General features: G+C 38.6%; 5 protein-coding genes across 14 annotated transcripts in view; 2 read left to right on the top strand and 3 right to left on the bottom strand.

Annotated features, from left to right (window-relative positions):
• Nucleotides 1–118: 118 nt before the first annotated feature.
• LOC124179904 lies at nucleotides 119–1,562 on the bottom strand. Its single transcript, XM_046564772.1, has 2 exons — nucleotides 1,035–1,562; nucleotides 119–462 (listed from the first exon to the last, which is right to left on the bottom strand). The coding sequence occupies exons 1-2, from the start codon at nucleotides 1,560–1,562 to the stop codon at nucleotides 445–447; spliced, it is 546 nt and encodes a 181-aa protein (XP_046420728.1). The 3' UTR covers nucleotides 119–444.
• Nucleotides 1,344–2,860, top strand: LOC124179903 (late histone H1-like). The gene has a single exon (XM_046564771.1). It carries the CDS (start codon nucleotides 1,650–1,652, stop codon nucleotides 2,367–2,369), a length of 720 nt encoding a protein of 239 aa, XP_046420727.1. The 5' UTR covers nucleotides 1,344–1,649; the 3' UTR covers nucleotides 2,370–2,860.
• A 1,436-nt stretch (nucleotides 2,861–4,296) lies between these two features.
• Nucleotides 4,297–4,608, top strand: LOC124179907 (histone H4). Its single transcript, XM_046564776.1, has one exon. It carries the CDS (start codon nucleotides 4,297–4,299, stop codon nucleotides 4,606–4,608), a length of 312 nt encoding a protein of 103 aa, XP_046420732.1.
• Nucleotides 4,609–4,847: 239 nt separating this feature from the next.
• Nucleotides 4,848–7,166, bottom strand: LOC124179902. Its single transcript, XM_046564770.1, has 3 exons — nucleotides 7,016–7,166; nucleotides 6,873–6,947; nucleotides 4,848–6,786 (listed from the first exon to the last, which is right to left on the bottom strand). Exons 2-3 carry the CDS (start codon nucleotides 6,936–6,938, stop codon nucleotides 5,500–5,502), a joined length of 1,353 nt encoding a protein of 450 aa, XP_046420726.1. The 5' UTR covers nucleotides 6,939–6,947; nucleotides 7,016–7,166; the 3' UTR covers nucleotides 4,848–5,499.
• Nucleotides 7,167–7,920: 754 nt separating this feature from the next.
• Nucleotides 7,921–23,259, bottom strand: part of LOC124180943 (synaptotagmin-7) — a 206,071-nt gene continuing 190,732 nt past the window's right edge. For all 10 annotated transcript variants that reach the window (XM_046566914.1, XM_046566913.1, XM_046566912.1 and 7 more), the window contains 5 exons: nucleotides 18,898–19,045; nucleotides 18,250–18,359; nucleotides 16,974–17,142; nucleotides 16,399–16,611; nucleotides 7,921–15,937 (listed from right to left, as the gene is read on the bottom strand). In XM_046566914.1, the coding sequence (XP_046422870.1) occupies nucleotides 15,837–15,937; nucleotides 16,399–16,611; nucleotides 16,974–17,142; nucleotides 18,250–18,359; nucleotides 18,898–19,045 (741 nt within the window). In that variant the 3' untranslated portion in view covers nucleotides 7,921–15,836. The remainder of the gene's footprint in view (nucleotides 15,938–16,398; nucleotides 16,612–16,973; nucleotides 17,143–18,249; nucleotides 18,360–18,897; nucleotides 19,046–23,259) is intronic.

Raw genomic sequence — 23,259 nt, 5'->3', positions numbered from 1 at the left:
TCCGGCGGCAAAAGGTTATGTGAAAATTTTTATTATACTATCTTCAATAATACAACCCAAATGCCAGATTTTGATTTTTCAATGCAAGTTTTCAGGAGATGTCAGACGTCAACGATACGGAGTGTGGGAGAGGGCGTTCAGAGATAGCTCCGAAGTTATCGCTGTTCATTATCGTTTTTATACAATCCAAGTAAAAAACATAGCTTTTCCAAGTTGAAACAAACTACTTACATATTTTCACATTTATTTGGAATATTGAATACGCTTACCAAACGATGTTTAAGTACCTTGAACTGCAGCCATGAAAAGGTTTTCATTAAAGGTGTGTTCAGTTCATCATCCTCTCCGAGAATCAATACGGTACAAGATCCTATAGATTACATTCGGCTCCATAGTGATGCGGCTCTTCTCACGATTGAATTACTTTCCGTATCAAGAACCCGATTATGAAACCTGGATTTGCTCCTAGACACAGAGTTCATGTTAGAACGCCACATGAATATATCGTTCAGAAATGCTGGTTAAGAATATCATAGTAGTCCGTTCATAATGTAAGTGCTCCAAATGATGTTGAGTAACGAAACATTTGACAGATTTGTCCTTTCTATGCATTACGTCATCGTCGATGGGGTGCTTAGGGCGCAGTGTTAAATTCGGATCATTTATAGCGCATTGTGCAAAACTAATGCCATGATATAACACTAAACTTTTGCAGAAAAATTTTACTAGAATATGTATATGTATTCAATGTGATCCATATATTTTTATATCATTAGACGTGCGCAAGTTTCGAAACACAAAACTTATGAACTTAAAATTTACATCGTAGATGGATACATCCAATCGCGAGTTTATATTTGTATAAAGTGCATATATGTAGAAATATAAGGTTCTATGCATGACTTCAGGTATTTGAAATAAGTTTTTAACTTTTACACAAGTCACTATCATTGGTACCGATGAATGAGACCGTTAAAGTATTCATTGAAATTACAACAACTTTTTAATTTTATACGTTTAACCATCTGACTCACATCTCGAGCTTTCGTCGTCCTTAGTTGACTGCTCGCAACCATGCCGATTTGAGAACGAGCCGCTGATTTTCCTCGAATAACTGTAGGTCTGGATTTTTCTCGAGAATATAGACTAGGGCTTCCTCTAACTAGTCGTCTATTTGGCGACGATGCATGGTCATCCTCCAGGTCGATAATCGCATTACCGTCAGTCTTGGTGCGGTAGCCGCTAAGACGCACGCTCGAAGACAGTCGTAAATTTCGCAGACTCAGAGAATCCGGATTACTGCAAAGTTTAATGAGCTGCTTGCTCAAAGTATGTAATTTCTGGTGATTAAGTAACATCGATTGATTTTCACCGCTATCAGTGAGAGACCTGGTGGTCGAGTGATCACCTGGTGCCACGAGCTCGAGGGTTGATTGAAGAGCTCGAGTGAAATGCTGCGGGGTCTCTCTCCATGGTCCGCGCTCTGCGATCGTATCGAGCCGTTGCTGTCCGCTGCGCCATTTATACAACACGTGCTGTACAGTGTGCTTTGCATCGTTCATTGTAGAATTTTGGATCGCGGACCGAGAATACTGAATCAAGGAAACCCTAGTAATTTCTAATTATCAAACATATTGCCACAATCAGCCATGGCAGATAAAGTAGCTTCGCCAGCAGCACCCGCAAGCTCTGGAGGAAATAATTCCGAGGCTCAGGCTGCGCCGGCCAAAAAAGCTGCCGCAGCATCGAAGGCGAAGCCTCGTGCTAAGCCGGCACATCCACGCACTTCAGATATGGTGAACGCAGCGATTACGAATCTGAAGGAACGAGGCGGCTCCTCGCTCCAAGCGATAAAGAAATATATTGTCGCAACGTATATGGTAGATGCCGAGAAGCAGGCACCTTTTATAAAGAGGTATTTGAAATCTGCTGTGACTACGGGAATTCTGACCCAGACTAAAGGGAAGGGTGCCTCGGGTTCGTTTAAAATGGCCGCAGCGAAATCCGAAGCCCCGAAGGTGAAAGCGAAGGCGAAACCGAAAACTGCAGCTCCAAAATCTGCTGCACCGAAAAAGAAGCCGGCGGTAGGCGCCTCGGCTGTTGCCCCAGCTACAAAACCACGAGCACCAAAGAAGGTTCCAACTGCAAAGAAAACTGGTGGAGCTGCAACGGAAAAACCCGCAAAGACACCAAAGAGTCCGGCTATCAAGGCAGCCAAACCGAAGAGCCCATCCAAGGCGAAAAAGGCTGCTAAAGCGCCGACGAGCAAGCCAAAGGCACCAAAACCAAAGAAAGCCGCTACTGCAGCAGCTGCACCAAAAACCGTTAAACCTGCTGCCAAAAAACCAGCTGCTTCGAAAAAAAAGTGAGCGCGCACAACAATATCACCTGCATTGGCAGCTGAAACAGAAAAACGCAAACGGCCCTTGTAAGGGCCACAAATTATTCTTTTGCAAATGAACTGGTTCCGAACTGCAGCTGAATAAAATTTTATACTGACTTTGGGCTTAGTCATTTTAAGGGAGTAATAAATTGTTCCCAATGACAATGTATTTACTCACTCTTGTTTGTATAATTTTTTTAATCTAGTACTTGCATGCCGAGAATTGTTTTAATTTTTTGGTTGTATTTTAAATGAAGATTCAAGTTTGACATATTGACTGGTTTTTATAGATTGACGAAATGATCAACAGAATTTGTGATCCCACATTTCTTACAAAAGCGAAGTACAATGTTACCAAAATTTGAATTTTAATCAGGATATTAATTGCATAAACGGTTCATACTTAATATTCGGTATTATAACAAATTTTGTTACCGAGTACAGACCCAATCTGATTTAATGCGTTTTACTAGAAAAAAACACTCGAAATAAATAAAATCAAGTTACCATGTTCGTCTTACAATGATCGTTTCTAAACGTTTCCCTCTGTCGGGCGTGGGCACCTTTCAGTATTGCTAACATGCAAGGACTCAGATTCCACGGTTTATCGATTCTCTCGGAATTTGCCTCGACTGTTATATGTATGTATTTCTCAGCGGGTCAATTTTACGAATCTTGTATTACTTTGATTACAGCCAAATTTCACAATTGTAACACTGATTACTTCACTCAGTTGACAATGCGACGAACCTCAGGATACCGGAGGTCGCTAATATCGCCTGTACTCCGTGAAAAAGAAAATGCGCGTTGTACATCGATTTACCCAGTTTTTTTCAGCCTTCTGGATGCAGAATCGGATTGAATAATAGGATGCCAGTTGAAAAGTACCAATAGCAACTTGAATATTAGTATTGGAGCATATTTTAGGTGGTGTGGAAGTTTGAGGCAGCAGAGAGTAATCGTTTTAATTAATTTTTTTACTAAAAACGGAAAGGAAATCGATTCCTTCTCCGTGATCTATACACGGTAGGTACAGATGATACATGTGAAATCTTCAAAATGTATCGACACGGAATACGATATACCCAAGTACGTTAAGGTTGCGCGATTTCGCCATTATTATACAGTTGAAGAATTATTTTAACCAAAATATGAATTTGTTCAAATGTTAGACGAAGACAATTTATCACGTAATCTGCATTCGCTGGCCCTTCAAGAGTCATTTACGGTCTCGGAGATACGATCCCGGCAGAGTATACATAAAAAGCGCCGATTCCAAAATTTCAAAATGCCGACGAAATTTAAGCGTCACTCGCCTCCTAACGACCATCGACATACGAGTTTTTGAATCCAGTTATAACTTGGATGCCGGGAGTCGTTCGAAAGAGCAATAATATTTAAATAAGATGCTTGTTCGTAAAATTTTTAACACCAGGTACTCTGACAGTTAGATAGCCGGAGGAAATTTACAATTTACTTCGTATAGCGAGGCTGTACAATTGCTCACAAATATAATTATACGCTATTCTATATTACGATAATTTAAGACGTCTTTGATTTTGATCCTCCAGATGATTGTAATCTTACGGTGGAAGAAGTTTATCCTATTTCTTCAACGTTCCATCGCAGACTGACAATGAGTCAAATTGGTATATCCGATAATATTCCGAATCTTAACTGTTATTCACCGGCAGGAACAACATTTGAAAGGGCAAGGGCCCACGATCAACTCTCGGGCTGTGCATCGTGCGTTGCGCTGATTGGTTGACGGAGCAGTGGTAGGGATCGTGGCGCTTGAGCGGATAAAACCTGCGCGCGGCGTACGACAGGGCACAGTTGCATCCTCGAGGTGGTCGTGTCACGGTCGTAAGAAGTACACTAGCGATTATCCGAGTCCCTGGACAAGCAACAAAATGACTGGTCGTGGAAAGGGAGGTAAGGGATTGGGCAAAGGAGGCGCAAAGCGTCACAGGAAGGTGCTTCGCGACAACATCCAAGGCATCACCAAGCCGGCCATTCGTCGGTTGGCTCGACGTGGAGGCGTGAAGCGAATCTCAGGTCTCATTTACGAGGAGACTCGCGGTGTCCTCAAGGTCTTCCTTGAGAACGTGATTCGTGACGCTGTGACCTACACGGAGCACGCGAAGAGGAAGACTGTCACCGCTATGGACGTCGTCTATGCCTTGAAACGCCAGGGACGCACCCTCTACGGTTTCGGCGGTTAAACCGCAGCGCCACATACATGTCTACGACAATGACAAATCGGCCCTTTTTAGGGCCAACAATATAGTCCAATGCAAAAGGATCGAAATTTTCACATACTATAGTGACAATTGTAGAAAGGTTTCGTGGCAACAATATTTCTGCCTTTCATATGTACGGCAAGTTCAGGATTTCAGAATAATTGAGCTATAGGTTCTCATTTCCTTTCAGAATGATGCAGAAATTATATTCAAACTAGTTTTTTAGTGATGGGTTAGCAAGTTGCGAACTAGATAATGGGATTTAGTATATTCGACTGGAAGGAGACTATTTTTGGAATGTTGGAATTTACTTTCAAAATAAATTGCAAATAGTGTCTATAATTGAATTCCTGTTCAAATAACGCTCATGTTTGCCGGATAACAAGTTCCTGCATAGTTAATCGTAACCGGATGACGATGGACGTCTACTTCATACAAAAGGTCTGAGCCAAGTATAATTTATTCGTCACGCACATTCAGATGCAATTCAGATAAAAATGAAATTCTCTCATGCCAATGGTTGTATGCCGGGCCCAATTACCATTTATGTAAGTACCTGCAACGAACCTGGGCAATTCCGGTTTCAAGGTAGTGACCCAACAATGAACAATTCCTACAGTGGAAATCTGTGATAATATTCGAGTCAAAGTATTCATGATACCCTGATAAATTAACTGCGAGTCAGATTTCCACGAGTGAGCATATATTTTCGCGGTATTTTTGTAATCGATATCTTTCTCAAGCCTAAGCATGAAACGAATTGATGGCTCTGAAAAGAGCCCATGGTATAAGTCGAGCGTTGAGTGAGCGATTTGCATTTTTTTCTCTATCTTCTGCGGTATTCAATACTGACCGGGTATGTCTTATACATTTTTAATCGCTCGATTCGTCATCTGAATCAATATCGGCGTTAACGTCGATAAATAATGGTTGCATATCGTCAATCATTCTATCTGCTATTTGATCGGATTCCCATAATTTTGTTTCTGCTTCTATCACGTGCCTGACGAAATTGCCCCAATGTTCCGTTGTAACGCGCTCAACTCCTTCTTTAAGTAATCGTTTCACGTCGTCAATTTCAAATTCTGTCTTATGGCTTTTCACATGATCTTTCACCATCGACCATGCCATTCCTATAGGGTTCAGCTCACAATGATATGGAGGCAATCTGAGCACAGTTTTGTTGTGCTCTTTAGCCTTCTCATCAGTTACGTATTTATTGGAATTATCTTTTATAAGAGAGACAATCTGCAATAGCTCAGGCTTCAACATTGACATATCAGCGACTTGACCTTTGCTCTTCAACCATTCAATTATTTCAATTTTTTTCCATGAAGAGTCGGGCGATTTCTCTAACTTCACTGAATGACATGGAGCGTCATCCATGACAATAACTGCATTGTCCGCGAGCGATGGTAGAACCCTTTCAAACCATTCCAGGAATGTGTCGCCGTTCATCTCGTCGTGATAAACAGCAGTACATTTCTTGGATTCGAAACATGACAATCCATTCGGTACAAATCCAATTGAACTTCCAACATTCAGAACAATTAATCGCTTCCCCTTCCCAGAAGGATCAGACGATATTGACAGCCCTCGAAGGGAAGTATTTTTGACTTTCGAAGAAACGTCACCGACGTTGACCCACGTTTCGTCCAAGTAATATATAGGCCGTCCTTCTTTACGAAATTTGCGAATTGCTTTCAGGTAGTTTCGCCTCCAGAGAATGATGTCATCCCTTTCTATCAGAATACTATTATGTCGACGGGAAACGTAGGTGAAGTTGAGCTCGCTTAACAATTTCCAAAACGTCGTGCGTTTAAAATTTGGTAAGTCTTCGTCTTCGTTTACAGCATGCAGAACTTCTTTTAGTGTAGGGAATTCTTTCTTCAAATAAAATTCATGAACTTTTTTACGAATTGTATTTCGGTCTAATTCGTCGACCAAGTGGTTGCGGGACATACGGCGCTTCTTTTGATTTGGCGATGTAACCCTGCCAGTGTTCTCGTACTGTAGCAATGTATTCTTTATACTGAATATACCAAACCCAGTCCTTCTGGATAATATAGCATGTGCCTCTCTTTTCGTAATCCTAGGATTCTCTACCTTGAGATCTTTATACAGATTAACAATCACAATACGTTCTCGTTTGTGAACAACCTGTAATAAATTAAAACAAAAAACGCGTTAAAAGAAGGTACAATAACAGTAAAGTTAACCTCTTCCGGCCATCGTTCCTTAGTTACCTGCCCTCTCTTATTTGTATTTGGCGGAGATAGTGAGCGGCCTTGCACGTCCATGTTTTCTGCCATTGCTCCGATCTGAACATTAATATAAATTAGAAAAGAATAAAAGACTCGACGCTAAACCGTATTATATAATCACTAACGCTCGAATGTTTGAAATAGACCGTTGGGTTTAAGTGGTAAGTCGACAGCGCAATAGGTGGCTTTTGACCAAACCGGACGAATTCTATCGCTAAGTCGTTTCGTTCTCTCACTGAACGTAGCGCTCGTAACTCTGCCGTGTTTGGCGGCTGCGTAAAAGTTTATAGTCTTCTGCGTGTACGGTGCGGCCCAATCGGCTTACCGCGCCATCTCTGCCGCTCTCTGATTGGCGCGACTCGCCGGCGAGGTTCAACCGCGAGATTCGAAAACTGTGATACTTGTTGCGCAAATCGGTGCGTGCGTTAAGATCACATCCAAAAAGAAAAACTGAAGAGAAATACATACAAACTCGGATTTTAGAGAAGAAATTTTAGGCCGAAAACGAGGAAACGGATGCTGACGGCCGATATCAACGAAACCTCATGTCAGAATATGGTTCAACAACATCGTATATGCAAAGTGATCTCCAAAGACATACGACGATATTGTTGAACAGAATTCTCAGGAACAATACTGTTCAACCAAATTCTGAGATAAGGTTTTATTGATCTCAGCTGTCCATGCATTCATCGATGGTTATTAATCTTTTCATAATGTGACCTGAAAATCTCATTTCCTAGCGGTAATTTTACTGAAACACGTAATTCGCGTTTACATGAAGAGTTTGTTTTTCCAGAACGATAATATCTGGGGTAAGCTTTATAGTACCTGGATTCCAAGTATCTCTTGTCCCTCGTATTCCGAGTATTCTCAAAGGGTCGAGGATTAATTTCCTCCAATTGCGAGTGACCGTCATAAAGCGGTCAAGTACACGCGTTGCCCGCCTCGCGAAATTTTTTTGGCAACATCTGCAAGCCTGTTATATTGAACCTTTTTAAAATCTTGCACAATGAATACACTTTCCGCAAACATTTCATACAATAATTTATTTTTTTCTCAATTTTTAATTCGTACTAATGTTAAACTACATTTACAGTACATGGGTCTGTGTAACGGAGACGGGAATGCAATGGGCCAGATCTAATTTCTATTTACAATTGAGGGACCGAGAATCAATTGAATCACATTTCGAGCTGTTGGAATAAGATCCGAAGTATGTAATCCATTCATTCGATAACTGATTGTGAGAGTGCCGTTGTTTTATACATTCACGTGAATTTTTAACTTCAAAAATCCAATTCTTGTGTTAAATGAACGAGTATACGCAAGTATCGACGAGTATATCTACTCAAAGACGATTTTATTCGTATAAAAGGTTGTTATTCACCTGATTCTCACACGCAGCTGATTGGACAATGGTTATGTTTTTTCTGCCTCAGGGAGTAGTTGATTTTCTTTAACATCGAAACAAAGTTTTATAATCAGATGTTTGCGTTCCGCACACGGAGCTGAGTGCTATTTCACTATTTGAACCTACAGTACCTTCGAAACCGATTTGTGTGATTTTAGATCCCCCAAATTTCCAGTGATATCGATAAATCTTTGCGCTTCCAATAATAAATGCTGTTCCCTGCCCTTCTGTTGCGGTCCAATTGCTGTTGATGATATAATTGTTCATGTTTCTTTTCAACAATGTTACACGTAACTTTCAAATACGGATACAGATAATATATTATACTTCTCAGGCACTACAGTAATTTTAGATTCAGCCTATGCCTCGCGTAGAGAGATCGTAAACGGTGAAAACACTGATTCGTTACCTCAAGTGTGTTCGAGTTTTTATTCATCGTTTGCAATCCTAGTAGAAAACCATAGTTGAATACTTGAATTGTGGTCAGGAAAACACTTGGACCGGGTTGTTATAGGGTTAAATAGTGATTACAATCAATTTCAGTTAAGTTGGAGGCGCAGGCTGTTACAAGGTAACACACTAGTACGTGATATACAATTATACAATGACACTTGGCTTGATATAAGATTAACAATTTCTTATAGCTATGCCTGATAATGATGTGATTGCAACATACATTTCAAAAGAACAATTCAAAAGCAGAAAGGAGAATTATTTTTGAACGGTGAAAGACACATTACCCTTTCGTTTGCAATTATGTTCTGCAGAATTGTGCTTCTAACATTATTTGAATTTAGCGTAAGTACACTAGAGATATGAAAATTAATAGAATTAATTATTCTACATACTACAAATGACAATCAAACATTGTTCATCATCCATGAAATTATGAAAGCTTCCGACCTCTGTAGTTTTAATTTGTTCTTTTCAAAATGCAGGCGATCAGATGAACTGATGAATAGGGATATGCATTTATGAGGTGAGACACTCGCCTGAATTATAACTCTGTACGTAAATCTAGGTCATTTTAGCTACTTGAGCCTTTTGTCTAACAAAATACTAAATTGTTCTAACGAAAACTAGACAACTCGACTCGACAGCTCTATTCTGTTAGTTAATTTACTAGACAACGATCAGATTATGCTGTTGCAGGTTACACTTGCATTGTATGACAATGTTGAGATGTTTCGAAACATGTCTAGGCTTTATGCTCCGAAAGGAATTCACCGCGAGTATATTTCAATGTTTACTGAATTTCTGATTATACTTTTAACAGTAATTATTGTGCAGTGGCTACCTCATACTCCAAATCTTACCAACAAATACGACTTCCAAACTAACAATAAGTTCACCGTTGCAATATAAGACATGTACAACATTTTACATATTTTACACCGAGAGAAAATTTTTTTACGAAATTGCGACTATATATTTGTGTTTAATAATCAAGGATAAACCAGTGTAGTTGACTTATGTGTATCATAAATAATAACCTCGAATAACATAATATAAAGCGATCGATTGTGACGTTTAAGTAGAATCAGTAGTCCGAATGTCGTTTATTAAAAGTTAACAGATAACTTCCATTTGGATATTCAATGTGATTCACGTGTTTTGTGTTGGTATATGAAAACTGTTCACCATGAATGTTAAAGTTATACGGTTCTAATTTATTCGGTATTTTTTCATTATTAGATAATAAACGGTTGAATCGTGCAAGCTTTTTCGCAGTTCATTATTCAACTTTCTGACTGGAATACCTTTAATTATTCATGGGATGCAAGACAACGAAGCTCTCTTCCTTTATCACGTATAAGTAGCGTGTAGGGTGTGTTACCGGAGAGAGAATAAAAAAATTATCGTTACTCAAAGTAAAAAAATACATATTTTTCTGAGAATTTTGAACGTTTCCTCTTGGGGCATAAAGATTTGTTATTTGATGAAAGTTGTGTCAAGAGATGGAGGATAATAAGACACAGGCACAATATATAAATTGTAAAAATTTATAGTTCTATGTATATATATATGTATATGTATATGCAAGAATACTACTGTGCCTATGCCCTAAATGTTTTGTATATAAGATTTGTAAACTTATTCACAGCAAGTCGGAAACAGACAATGGCTACATCTCACTAGATTGTTCATTGCGCAGCAAAAATATATTCACTATGTATGTATGTGTACGAGAATTATTGTATATTTCTTTTATTGAAATATAAACCGTTTTAAAACAGTCCATTGAAATTATCGTGCGTTTACAGCAGGATACTGTATAATTACTATAACAGCAGTGACTTTTCTTTAAGTTCCTTTATATAACTCTGGGATAAGGATCTGGCGCTTGAAAAATAAAGTGACAGAAGCAGGTATTTCGTTGTGACGTCAAGTTCTTTCCAATTAAAAATGTCGCTTTAAAAAACTAGCTGTTTCACGTGTATAATAAGTATATGTATGCACACTATATGTATATTCTTATACTGCGCAATGGAAAAAGCGCAACAAGTTTAACATCGAACATTTCTTACCGTAACGTTACATAAAGTAATGATTCGTAACGTAATTATGTATCGCGTGGTATTCTTTTTACCTTATCCTCTTCTTCTTCTTTTTTTTTTTTGTTTTCACTTCTTTTTCCAAATTCTATAGGTACTCAAGCAATGTTTGACTTTTGCCCAGTTTCTTCGGCAAAACACGAGAGCATATAATCGTACACGAAGAAAAAACAATGATTATCATTAAACGTATAATATTATGTAATTATATAATAATTGCTACAGGCTGCAGGTGGCTCGCCCTTTTATTTGTAACTTATATGCTTTATCACAGCTTCTGCATTTCCATTTAATAATAAAACTGTACAAGCTTCGAACACATGTATTGAAAAAAAAAAATTAATCTCTCATCAATTACGATTTCAAACTTACGCTCCAATCGCGATATTTGACCATAAACATTTCTTTATTCTCTCCGACATTTACAGCACTATAAAATGAGAATATGCAGAAACTGTCGATGTATTCCGAGCTGTAATGTAATGCATATACATACATACATTATATATGTATACAAACATTCGCAGACAACTGGCTCATATAAAAAAAATCTATAGCTCGTTTTTTTCTAATATATTTGTTATAACTATTCATTTTTTTTTTCTAATTACTCTTTCTTTAAACTGGGCGACATACATATGTCTCGTGTGTATATACAGGCTACAACATACAAATATTATTTAACTTTGTGCTACGTAATTTATATTTACTTATTCAATAATATAGAAATATATAATGCGCATATACGAGCATATATGTATGCAATTTGTATATGTACATACATATTCATATAATTTCATATTATATCATATTGTAGATTATTCATCCATTTTATATACGTAGATACTAATCTCTACCATATACTATATACATATACATGTACATATACATATGTATCTATGTATATATAGATATTCTTTCGTGTATACTTTAACCATACAGTCGGTTGTTCTGTCATAGTTTAAGCGATCCATTCAAAAGTTGGGACATAATAGTGAACGCTACTCGCATTTACTAACGCTCCAAAAGATATTTTTATGTCGGTATTGTCGATTGATAATTCGTAAGAAGTATGTTTGAATCAGATTTGCATGAGTAGAGTATACGGATCGGTGTTGCTCGAAGTGTCAGTGACGTGTAAGCAAAATTGCCTGACGATACAATTTTATCCATCATAAATCGAGACATTTTTATGTATATATATGTATATATGCATATATATATACATAAACATTATATAGACAGTCAACCACAGCAGACTATACATCAAATACACCGTTATAACAATATTGTCAGTGTATTCAATAAGGTACACCAATCACAATTTATTACTTGAAATTCACCGAAATATATCTTGCTTCTCAATAAAAAATTTCCGTCAAAAATATCTTTCCTTTGTAGATTGCTATTATTAATTTCAGGATCCTCAGTCCCGGTGGTCTGCGACTATAATTACCAGTTCGATGTTGAATGAAAAAATCAAGCCTTGTACGACAAGAGTACGCGGATCATTAAGCAATTTCACTCATACACACTTCACAATACGTATCTTATATCGCATAATTTTTGACGCGACCCTTCCTCCAAAGAATTTCTTTTACTTCTCACAGACATCGTCTGCTGAATCTTTGTTCAGATATCGCTTGTTCAGAGGCTTCTGTTATTGATACGGATCGAGCATCTTTCTGCTCGCGCATTTGCATTATAAGCGTCACACAAAGCCCTTGAGTATCCTTCACAAATAGAACGAATTACATCCTCGAATCCCTTTATACGAAGAGTTGCAGTTTGTGCTTACACCTATATTACAGTTCCACTTTTTTCCCGCAGCCTCTTCCTTTTGCACCGCGAGTATCCGACGGAGAAAAAAATATTTTTGGTTGAAGTGCCAACGAATTTTCTCCTCCTCTGTCGTTTGATAATCTCCCATTGTTTTTGTTCGATCCAATAGAAATATTTCACATTGTGAAATTCTGCGAACCCGTAAGGAATTACTTACAATTAGCAAGCTTTGTCTACTTATATTTTTACCAATAATCAGCTTCCGCGGATCTTACGCGATAGTTAAGAAACGGTGTTACAGCGTGTTCTGGATCCCATTTTTTAGCCCGACTCTTAGTACTCTGGTTGGAAAACCTATTCGTAAATTTCTTTCATAGCTGCAGAGTATGGAATTATACTTGCACACAGTCGGATGATTTATACTGAATCGTTGTTTTTGAAACTAAATCCACGGAAAATGTTTCATCTTATCGTCAAAACTTCCGCACTTTACACACAATTATTTGATCGTAGAAAAAATTTACATACGATTTTGAAAGAGAGAGTTAAATTTTTGAAAATGTTACCTCGATTTACTAAAAAAGAAAAAAATTTCCAGGTTATGATTGTACGTAAAATTGATTAAATCGCGATGCAGTTTAGTTGAAGTGATATGTATAAAAATAATCAGGGGTGACAGCGCGCAAAATGGTCTCGAACTGGCTGTTATGAACACTGGAACAACTGAAATTAATTTTTCTAATAGGATTGTCTAGTTTGAAGAGAATGATATAAAATGAAAAAATAAGAGTAAAGTTGAGAAATCTAGGGGGGTGGAGATATTTGTGAAATTATTCCATGAAAAATGGCAAAATGTCTGGTTACGTAAGACGATCGTGTACTACAAAAGTTGTGCATTAACCCTTTGAGGGGCAGTGGGATGTATACGTCCCACCTTTTTTGTTTACTCTTGGTTATTTTCATATTTGTAATACATTTTTGCACATTTTATTCTGCCATTTTGTAATTCGTTATTTTGACTTTAGAATCGCAATCAGCGACCATGAAAACCTAGAGCTCACCTATGATTTTCTAAATTTCTTCAGTAGAAAAATGTGCGCCTCAAATGGTTAAACGTGCGCTGTGATAATTCAACACTACATCACATCAAATTTACAGCTACGTATTTATCAGAAATTATTTTTAAATAACTCGAATATCTTCCAATTTATGGATAAGAATACTGAATTGAGAAAAAAGTTTAATCACTGACAATTATATTTTCCTGCTATTTTTAAATCTGCACATAGGTATTGTGCACATATATATCAATTTCGAATTAAACGATTCAATATACGCTTCAGTAAAACAAAAATTATACATCGGCTCTAAATTTCACAACATATACCTAGTGAATTTCACTATTTCTTACTTTCTCCGGTTATAGATTTCCCGACAGGCGTCATAGCGTGACAAAAAAGATAACACGCCAACGGAATATCAAGTTATCATTACAAACTTATACTGTACGTGTAATTTAATAAGTAGGTACTGAAATGTAGGTATACATGTATATTGTATATTGTATACGTATCGCATTCCTACAGCGTCGTGCTCATACATGTAATATAGTTCGCGTAAGTTCTGAAAGATTGAAACGGTTAAGATGTGATAAATCTTTCAGTCCTACAGAATAAAAAGGGAATCGATTATAAATATACGGGTGTTACTGTACGATGTTAGACTTAGATGGGCAAATTCATCGTCTGAGCGAAATAAGAATAAAATAATAAAAAATAATCACCACACTGGCTTGGCACATAGATAATTTCCTTCGAAATCTTGCCTATCACGCAAGCACCGAAAATACGTAGGTATCAGTTTTTTCACTTAACAATTCAACAATCAGCTATAATTTTCACGTATATTATATACGAGAAGTACAGTTTCTCTCTATCGTATGTAATATTCTATAGCTTATTTCTTTGTATCATTAATGTATTGTTATTATTGTTAGTATTATTATTATTATTGTTGTTAGTATTATTATTATTATTATTAATATAATAATTATTCTCATTATTATTATTATTATTGTTATTATTGTTATTATTAATATTATTACTATTATTTCCTTCTTTCTCCTCGGATTTTTACTAGACTGTATTACTATGAAGTAAAAATAAAAATCTTCAAAAATGTTATTACATTCAAAACGGGTCTCTAGTCCAGGTCGAAAAAGTAACGCGCGCGTTACGTGTACCCTATTAAAATTGAACATGTTTTTACAGTACATGCACTTCATCGATCAATTTCATATAGATCTGTACCAAAATATTGTTACATTAATTTGGTGAAAACTCGTCGGACACACAAATACAGAATCAGGCTAACTTTTAATCAGCCAGTCAATTGACACCTGACGTTGTATGAAAATCAAACAGGGGTCAGCTAGAAACATTGCGCTACACAAGCGCATTCCTGAAATACAAGCCTATACACACCAAAATGCATATAATATATATATATATATATATATATCACAATATATGTATATTTATATGTGTTTAAATTACCTTATCTTTTTCACGAAACGCCAATTCTCCTCACCAAATTTTGTAACAGTTACACCTGTGTACCATTTACCGCAGGTATGCGCTCGCAGGTGCGACAGATTTCAATCCTTCTCGTTGTGGAAATGCAAGTAATATACGTATGTACGTATAATAGTAGTAGATCATAGATTTCAATCTGTATTGTATGTAAAATTTTGCTCAGAAAACGCTTGAGGCGTCATGCAGCGTCAAACGCGCGTTTTTTCTCCAGGTATATAAGGTACCCATTGGATATACATATAAATGTCAATCATATTACGTGATATTTGAAGAGGACGTGCGGACAACCGGAAAGCGGGACGCGCTGAAAGTAAAACTTAAAGTAGCTTCGCAGTTCGTTGAAGACCTCGACGATGCCTCGATGAGTTTCATCCCCGTTTCTCTACCTCTCCTCCTCCGCCTCCGTCTCCTCATCCTCGTCTTTTTCGTGACCCTTAACCCTAAGCCGGATGTCGGCCGGTTTTCGAACTTTTCTGCATGTCCGCAGCGTACTTACGTCACTAGACGGGGAACCCGGAGCGTGCGGCAGGTCGTCGCTAGACTTGCAGCGAGCTGCGGAAGGTCACAGGAAAATAAGCTTTGTTTTCACTTTCAATTTCTCTTACTCGGGTTTCAGACGGTGCCACTGAACGATCGTTTGCCTTGGCTTAGTGATCATGTCTTGCCAATGCTTTGTCTCTGTAGCCCCACTTCCGGTTTTCCCTGAAATAAAATGGCTGCGGTAATTACGGTGCCTCAATTGATACTTCGCCGATCTCGGATAGGTGCTTGATTGAAACACTCGCGATATTGTTCGTCACAAATCTGTCTGTATAACCCCGATTGGTTGAGATTAAATTCATAATCGGCGATACCAAACACTCTGAGTTAAGTGCCAGATTCCATTGAAATATTCCATCTATATGAATATTCGATCAGCTCATAGCTTCAATTTTATAAGCCGCAATTAAAAGCAGCTTTTATCTTAAGAAAATTATCGTACCAAATTTCCGATGCATAAATGGGTGGTGACCACGAACTACGGTGTACATAGAAAATTGGTTTCGAATGAGGGGATAAAAATTCCAAGAAGAGAAGCTGCGGATTCTGTGCAAAAGAATTCACGTAGCGATGCACGGTCGAGGGGATATGATTATTCTAGGATAAAGCCCATGGAGACCTACCCGCTAGCTGAATACGACCTATTAGTTCGTTCCTCCCGATATTGTCAAAGTCCATGACCATCACGACCAACGAACATTCGCGTATTTTCTCCCAGGGTACGTTGAAGGAGAAAGCCTCGTTGAACACGGGATTCAAGGTGCACTTGAATATAGGCGTCTTGCGCTTTTCCATTCGTTTGTCGCCGAACTGAAGCCACACTTTCACGTACGGATCTGAAAACATAAGTAGTAACCCAACGGTTCAATAAATTCTACGCACAACAGCTGAGTACGCGTCATCAATCATCTTGAAACGTGCATCCAGCCGATGCATCATGTACGTGTGAGCCTTCTACACGTAAGAACAGGTGTTCTTCCATTCTGTACCGTCGAAAGCTCCGGTGAATTACTATCGCAAAGAAAATTTCTTATCTCAAGCTGGTAACGATATATCACATGCGTGATTAAGATTTCGAAACGTCAAGGATAACCCTGGGGTTCATCAATCATGTGTTACGATATTCAACCTGCATACAGAACAGCTTACCTGGTGAAAAATGAAAGTTAGAGAAAAATTAATGTTCGCATAAGCTCACCAGATTTTCCATTGATGTCTTTCGCTTTCAGGTTTCTTGCCTTGAGCAAACCAAGCGTCAGGATCGAATTGCTAGGATGATAGCACAACGAGCACAAAAGCTCTCCGCACTTGTCCTTCGCCGGTGGTTTAAGTGCCTTCCAAAACGATGGTTTTTCGGAGAGATCCACCTACCCAGAAAAAATTTCACAGTTTCACCGCATCACCGTTTGCAAATAGTCAGATTTCAATTTTACGGAACAGTCAGTGAAATGTCGAGGAAAATTGAACAGGTATATAGTTCCAGGATAATGTAATAGATTACTGCAAATTTATGCAACGAATTTATGGGACATGTTAGTGAAACTCCAAACTACTTCGATTGACCTGCATTTTTAACTGTCAATAAAGTTTTCTTAAACGAAGTACACGTCTGTCTGTTTAAACTGATTGTAATCGGTAGGTTTTTAGATATTGGTTTAAACCATGACGAACATTGGTGCTTTTCAAAAGGCTCTTTCCGGCATGGTACGAAAATCTCATAAAAATTTTAAATGATTTCACAGCTTTCCTGGTGGCCGTCAAATTTCGCCACTCAATTGCGATCGAAAGTATTCGGTTAAATTTCAACAAGAAAAAGTTTTGTGGTATAGAAAATTTTAATTCCAGAAATAATTTTGATACCAAATTTCAACATGTTCGTTACATGTAGCTTGTAAATTTAATGCCAACTTTTAATCCCCCACGTTACATACAGGAAATCTGTGAAACTTTTTCAAATTGTTCCGAGAGAAAATTGCGACGCAAAGCGCTTTTTGAAATATACCCACTGATTAAAATCACTTAAAACAGACAAGGAACTATTTGTTTAGTGAAAATATAACGATGTACTTTAAACTTCATGTCCGTCAAAAAAATTCAGAATTTCACGGACGTGTCCCTTTAACATTATCTAGTCAATAAAGCAGTCTGGGGCTTGGTTGCAAGTTTTGTATACGCAGACCAGCAGCGAAGGTCGATGCGCAAGTGGATATGCCGCTGAAATTAGCGAGCGGTTATTGCGGCTTGTTAATTTTTACTCTCGATTTGCCCGTTGAAACGCGTATATAGATGTTTTGTCTAGATTAGCGGGCAAAAGTGTTTGTAAATAGGTGTTCGCTGTTCGAGAGTGTGCGGTGGTATATTAACCCGCCTCCCGGAGCATTTATTAAACGAGGGTAGAAAAAAAAATGTAACATAATTTTCCCGGCATCTTTTTCAACGTCCAGAAAAAACGACCAATAATAACGTTAAATTACCTGGCAGAGGGGAAGAAACATTTCCCCGATTGAATCATCCCTCGAAAATCGGTCGTAGTCGAACACGTGAAGATGAAGAACTCTGCTCTGGAGCTTTTGTATAGGAAAACCTGCGGAGAAAATAACGAGGCACGTGTCAAAACGTGTATCGAATAATGTGACAAAATTGCGAGTTTGTACAATTTTCTCCCCGGAAATCACGTGGGAAATTGACAAACGAAATTTATTAGCACGTGACGAGATTCTTTTACGGCACTGAAATATAACACCAGGCAAAAAATAAACATTGAAAAACTGGTAGTCGAATCTTCGTTCTTTTCATCGTTTCTCTGGCTCTGCGTATCGAATATACGCATCGGGAGAATCTGAGACCGCAGAACGCGTTTGCGAAATCACGAGTTTCGAATGTCCCGTCGTCTCGTTACTATGGAGCTTCTCCCCTGGTATTGACCAGTAATTGAAGTCATATACGGTTTCACACGGGACGCGACCTCGGTAATGTAATTCGCGGATAAACAAGCCCGGCTGATCCTAAGTTCGGAAGAAAATTGTACGAAAAATGGTCGAATGATTTTCACCTGCGAACGGGCGTGTTGCATCACAGATATCGCTTGTCGAGTCAATTCAAAATTGATTACCAATACTTGCCTTCAAAGTAGAAGGTTTCGTTCCACTTTGGGTTTAGGGTTCTTCTTTTGATCTTTGTATCCAGACGGTGTTTCTTGTCCGGCAATAGCGTGACCCTAACGTAGGGATCCGACGTCCCCGACAGGTCCTTAGCCGGTAAATCTTTACCCTGAAACCCGTGAGTGAATCAAATTTAAGCTCTCTGCATCAAGTGGATTTCAAGAAATATCTGTCGAAAAGCACGGAGCAGTGGTTGAGTCGGAGATATAGAAGGTGAAAAAGAAAAGTACTACCGAAGAACTTTCCGGTACTGAACTAATCAATTTCCTCTCGCGAAACGGTTACACGTGCACGTGCATATTGTACCCTTGATACATTCTGCGCGTTGACTCAAGGCGGATAAGAACTTGCTGTGGTAAGCAGAATCACCGAGTTCGCGAAATTTAATAGCACGTCACCGTACCGTATTCACTTGCTCGTTCTTGTCACGAACTCGGAGATAATTTGATATTATTCCCTATAGGTATATGGTTTATTTTTAGGTATACGTAGTTTCGAATTCAAAGTCTTATACAACTACAAGTTATAGCTTATGCTGGTCACTTGAATTTCATGGACTGGAAACATTCGCCCAAGTTTGATGCTGAACATATCTCATTTGAATTGATCATGCCCTCAAACCACTCCTGCGGAAGAGAAAGCGGGATATTCAATATTTGGTTTAGAAAAATGAACCGATGTATTACCGAACCGATCTGCGTTACTCGTTACAGAGCCAATCATTACATTAGATTCGTGGTCGTGAATTTCTGATGCGGAAATTTCTCCCGTTTGAAGTTTATGGTCTATAGGCACCAGCCTTATACGGGGTACCAATAAAAATCAACGAATGCTTTGAAGTAGCTGGTATTGGATTCAATCGGAAGCCTTTCCCGTGAGCAAAAGGTCTGAGTAAAATAGCATTCGTTTATATCCTTTCATAAATAACGTTTCACTGATATGATACATAGCATAATTTAACGGATGAAATTTTTTTCTGTCATAAATTCATCCTTTCAGGTACGGAACAACTTTTCTTGAATTAAAGCGAAATTCAAGGTGAAAAAAATTTTACGAGAAGAAAAATTTTTAGGTATCTTTTAGCTTTATGCTGATCAACATGGTAATCGTGTCGGGCGTGGAAGCAATTTTCCAATATTTGTGTAGGCAACTTTGGCGAAAAATCGAACAGTTTGATGTTGCTTAGTTAAATCGACGAAAGGTGTTACGTAAAAAGGCGAACGCCATTGTGAACGTCGTTGAATTTTGCCAGAAATTTGTATTTACGCTTCTTTCGTTCGAACGGTTATACCGCTATTCTTCCTGCTCTAACGGTAAGTCACAGGTTATTTGTTTCATTTTCTTTAAACATTTTTCTCATCCTATCGCATAGCTCTTTTCCCTTGTACCGCAGTAACGTATATACATATATACTTGCACTCCAGTATTGGGATAGGTTGGTTTTGCATTTTTAACGCGTCCGTTTCAAAGACTCGCGGTACTACGGTCGTGTGGAACGGAAAGAAAACCCGTTGACGTACCTTCACGACGAAGGATTTCATTCAGGATTAATTGCTCTTCTTTGTGATTCCTCTCTATACCCTAGCAAACAAGTTCATCTTGATGCTGCTGATGCTGCTGCTGCTGCTGCTGGGTATGTACATAGGTAACTTCTATATAAAGCAGTTCTAACTTTTGTAACGGTGGATAGTTGTACACATATGTACATGCTTACTTCCTTGGAGAAGTTAAGGAACGCTGTAGGAACGAGTTTCTATTCCTGATGGATACGGCGCCAGTATTCTGTTTTCCTTCGGGCTTGCAATCCGGGATTTCTTCGAAACAGGAAGTGGGAAAAAGTTTCTTTGCCATTCTGAAAAGGCACCGGCTTGTTCTCCTGACGTTGTCTGATTGCCATCATCTGTAGAACTCATCACGAAGGGTACGTTGTACCGTACTGTATTTTCTCACGCCATACGGATACAACACCTCTCGATCTTAGTCCTCGAGGATTGCGATCTTCCCGCAAAACTTTCTTGGAAATTTGCATAAAAAGAACAAGAGAAAGAAAAATTACCAAGTCTTGCGAAACTTCGTCCTGTGAGACACGATGACACGCGTAGCGAAAAAAAATTATACACTTATAACGGAAACCGTCGTTATACCCCGAATGATGCTCACGAGTTTCGGCCCACGTGACATAGTTTTGAAAAATGACAAACGACCGACCACAGCTGCGTGGCTCGCGATATACGGCTTAAGATGTCAACGAGTTCTCTCTCCCTCCCTACATTCTGGGTTCTGGCAGATAATAATGATAAATTCACCCCGAATTCGTCCCCTTGTGCACCTCGTATATCCGCATGTCCAATCTCCACGCCCCAGTCCGTCAATGTTAGAGATGAACTGGCCAACTTGATAAATATTATACCTACATGACTTATCGTCACTAGTGTAACAGTCAGGATCAGGGGAAAAAGGTTGGAGAATAAGTCAATATAGAGTCGCGAAAGATTCCGCTGGTCTAATCAACGCGATCCCGCTAGAGATTGATAGCAGAAAAACGTATAAGTTGTGAGAGTATTTCACACTGCAGGCATATTATTGATCTGTTGACTTGAACAAAACGTGCGAAGTGCGAGTGGAGAACCACTCGCAGTCTGCTCCATTTACAATCCCTATAACACCGTATAATCCGTGGTACTTACAACGGTAAGGCAATTACCATTGTTGTGATAATTTTAGTAACTCAGTTTAGATAGATCCTGTATGTTTATCGTGTTATGCAACGTACATACCTATTCACTACATAATTATTACACAGAAGGTACTAGAATCCTAGGTCCCATTTTGCGCCAAGCGGTCGATCGGGTTTCCCAGTGTTTCTCAAAACGCGTGCAAGCTTCACGGTTCTTCCATTTTGAATAGGAACCTTCAAATCCCACCGAGATTTCTTTTTTTTTTTTTTTTATACGAGTCCCGCCTCGACTGCACGTGCATTTTGTTAAATAAGACAAAAGCTTCTAGATTAAATAAAATCGAAGAGTGACGATTAAAGCTGACCGAATCACTGAACAAAATAGGCCGATCCACCGATCTTCCGTCAGCTTTATAGCGTGAAAATTTGGAAATCGTCAGAAAGTTTATGTACGCTGAGATATGAGAGTCTCAGAATTTTAAAGCCCCGAGGCGTTACTGTTTACGAGTGACACGTTGATAAATTTCATCACGATATCGAATTGAACCTTCAGTCTTAAAATTTTTAACACTCCCTGTCGTCAGAAATCAATCATGAACTAATGTATTTTTTGCATAAAAGAAGTCCGACTTTTCCAAACATGAATTCCACTTCAACGTGGATCCTCAGAAAGTACCTTAAAGGTCTAAAACATAATTTTTTTTTTATTTTACCGTGCGAAAAGATAAGATATTTTGAAACGTATCCTAGAATTTTGAGAGTGGGATTAAAATGGGATCATACGTAATTGGTATAAATATTCCGGGGATCTCTGAAAATTCAAAGACAAAGGTTCACTTCGAAAATGTGTCGAAATTAAGTAACGAATTTCCCACAAACGGTAAATCCTAAAGGCCTAAGAATTACAAGATATTTGTATCTTTATGTTACGTACATTTTAATACATCCAAATTGCAGCTAGATGGAAAGTTTTACCCTAAAAAGCTAGCTAAAAGTTGGCGGATCGAGCCATATAAAGTATGCTGGTCACGTAATAAAATATGCTCGTTGATGATAGTGTCACAACCCTTTGAAAGCGGGATCAAGTTGGGTGAAATGAAAGTGAGAGGCGATCTCGTCTAATCGCTTTAATTGCACGCCCGCCCCTTCGCTTGTTTAAATTCGTACAACGTTACAGAGAGCTTGCGGCGTCTTTGTTGTCCTCACGCACAGCGCTGGCATTTTTCTCATTTTTTCATCCCCTTTGCGAAAAATCAAATCTTAAGTAGGGTATATCAACCCTCCTCGTCAAAGATATTTCCTCTCGTCTCGTCTGTCGTCAGCTAAGTTCGTCCTGACAGTCAAGCGGTAGAAAGTAACGTCGGATACTCGACGAACCTCTCGTCCCTTTTGTATCGAGTCCTCTCAATTCTTTTATTCCCTCGTACTTGAATTTGTATCGAAAATCCCCCGCCATCCTCTTCGCCCCTGCCGGTTGACTATCGCGAAATCTTCCGCAACCTCACGAAGGAATCGTGAAATCGTGAGGAATTTGTGGGATTTTAGTTACGGAATGCTCAAGGATAGAATTATCGGCTTACCGTTCACTCAGCGCCGTCGATCAATCTCGGCGTTATAATACGGCTGTCGCGATTTTACAGTTTTGT

This window comes from Neodiprion fabricii, chromosome 4, assembly GCF_021155785.1.
Source record: "Neodiprion fabricii isolate iyNeoFabr1 chromosome 4, iyNeoFabr1.1, whole genome shotgun sequence".
Lineage (NCBI taxonomy): Eukaryota > Metazoa > Arthropoda > Insecta > Hymenoptera > Diprionidae > Neodiprion > Neodiprion fabricii.
This window is presented reverse-complemented; position numbering and strand designations above follow the sequence as displayed.

Bases quoted from the DNA above. Each gene is read 5' to 3' on its own strand.
- LOC124179902 (XM_046564770.1), bottom strand. From the start codon at position 6,938: ATGGCAGAAAACATGGACGTGCAAGGCCGCTCACTATCTCCGCCAAAT. The intron at 6,787-6,872 runs GTAACTAAGGAA...AATTTATTACAG, and splicing joins ATACAAATAAGAGAGGGCAG to GTTGTTCACAAACGAGAACG.
- LOC124179907 (XM_046564776.1), top strand. From the start codon at position 4,297: ATGACTGGTCGTGGAAAGGGAGGTAAGGGATTGGGCAAAGGAGGCGCA.
- LOC124179903 (XM_046564771.1), top strand. From the start codon at position 1,650: ATGGCAGATAAAGTAGCTTCGCCAGCAGCACCCGCAAGCTCTGGAGGA.
- LOC124179904 (XM_046564772.1), bottom strand. From the start codon at position 1,562: ATGAACGATGCAAAGCACACTGTACAGCACGTGTTGTATAAATGGCGC.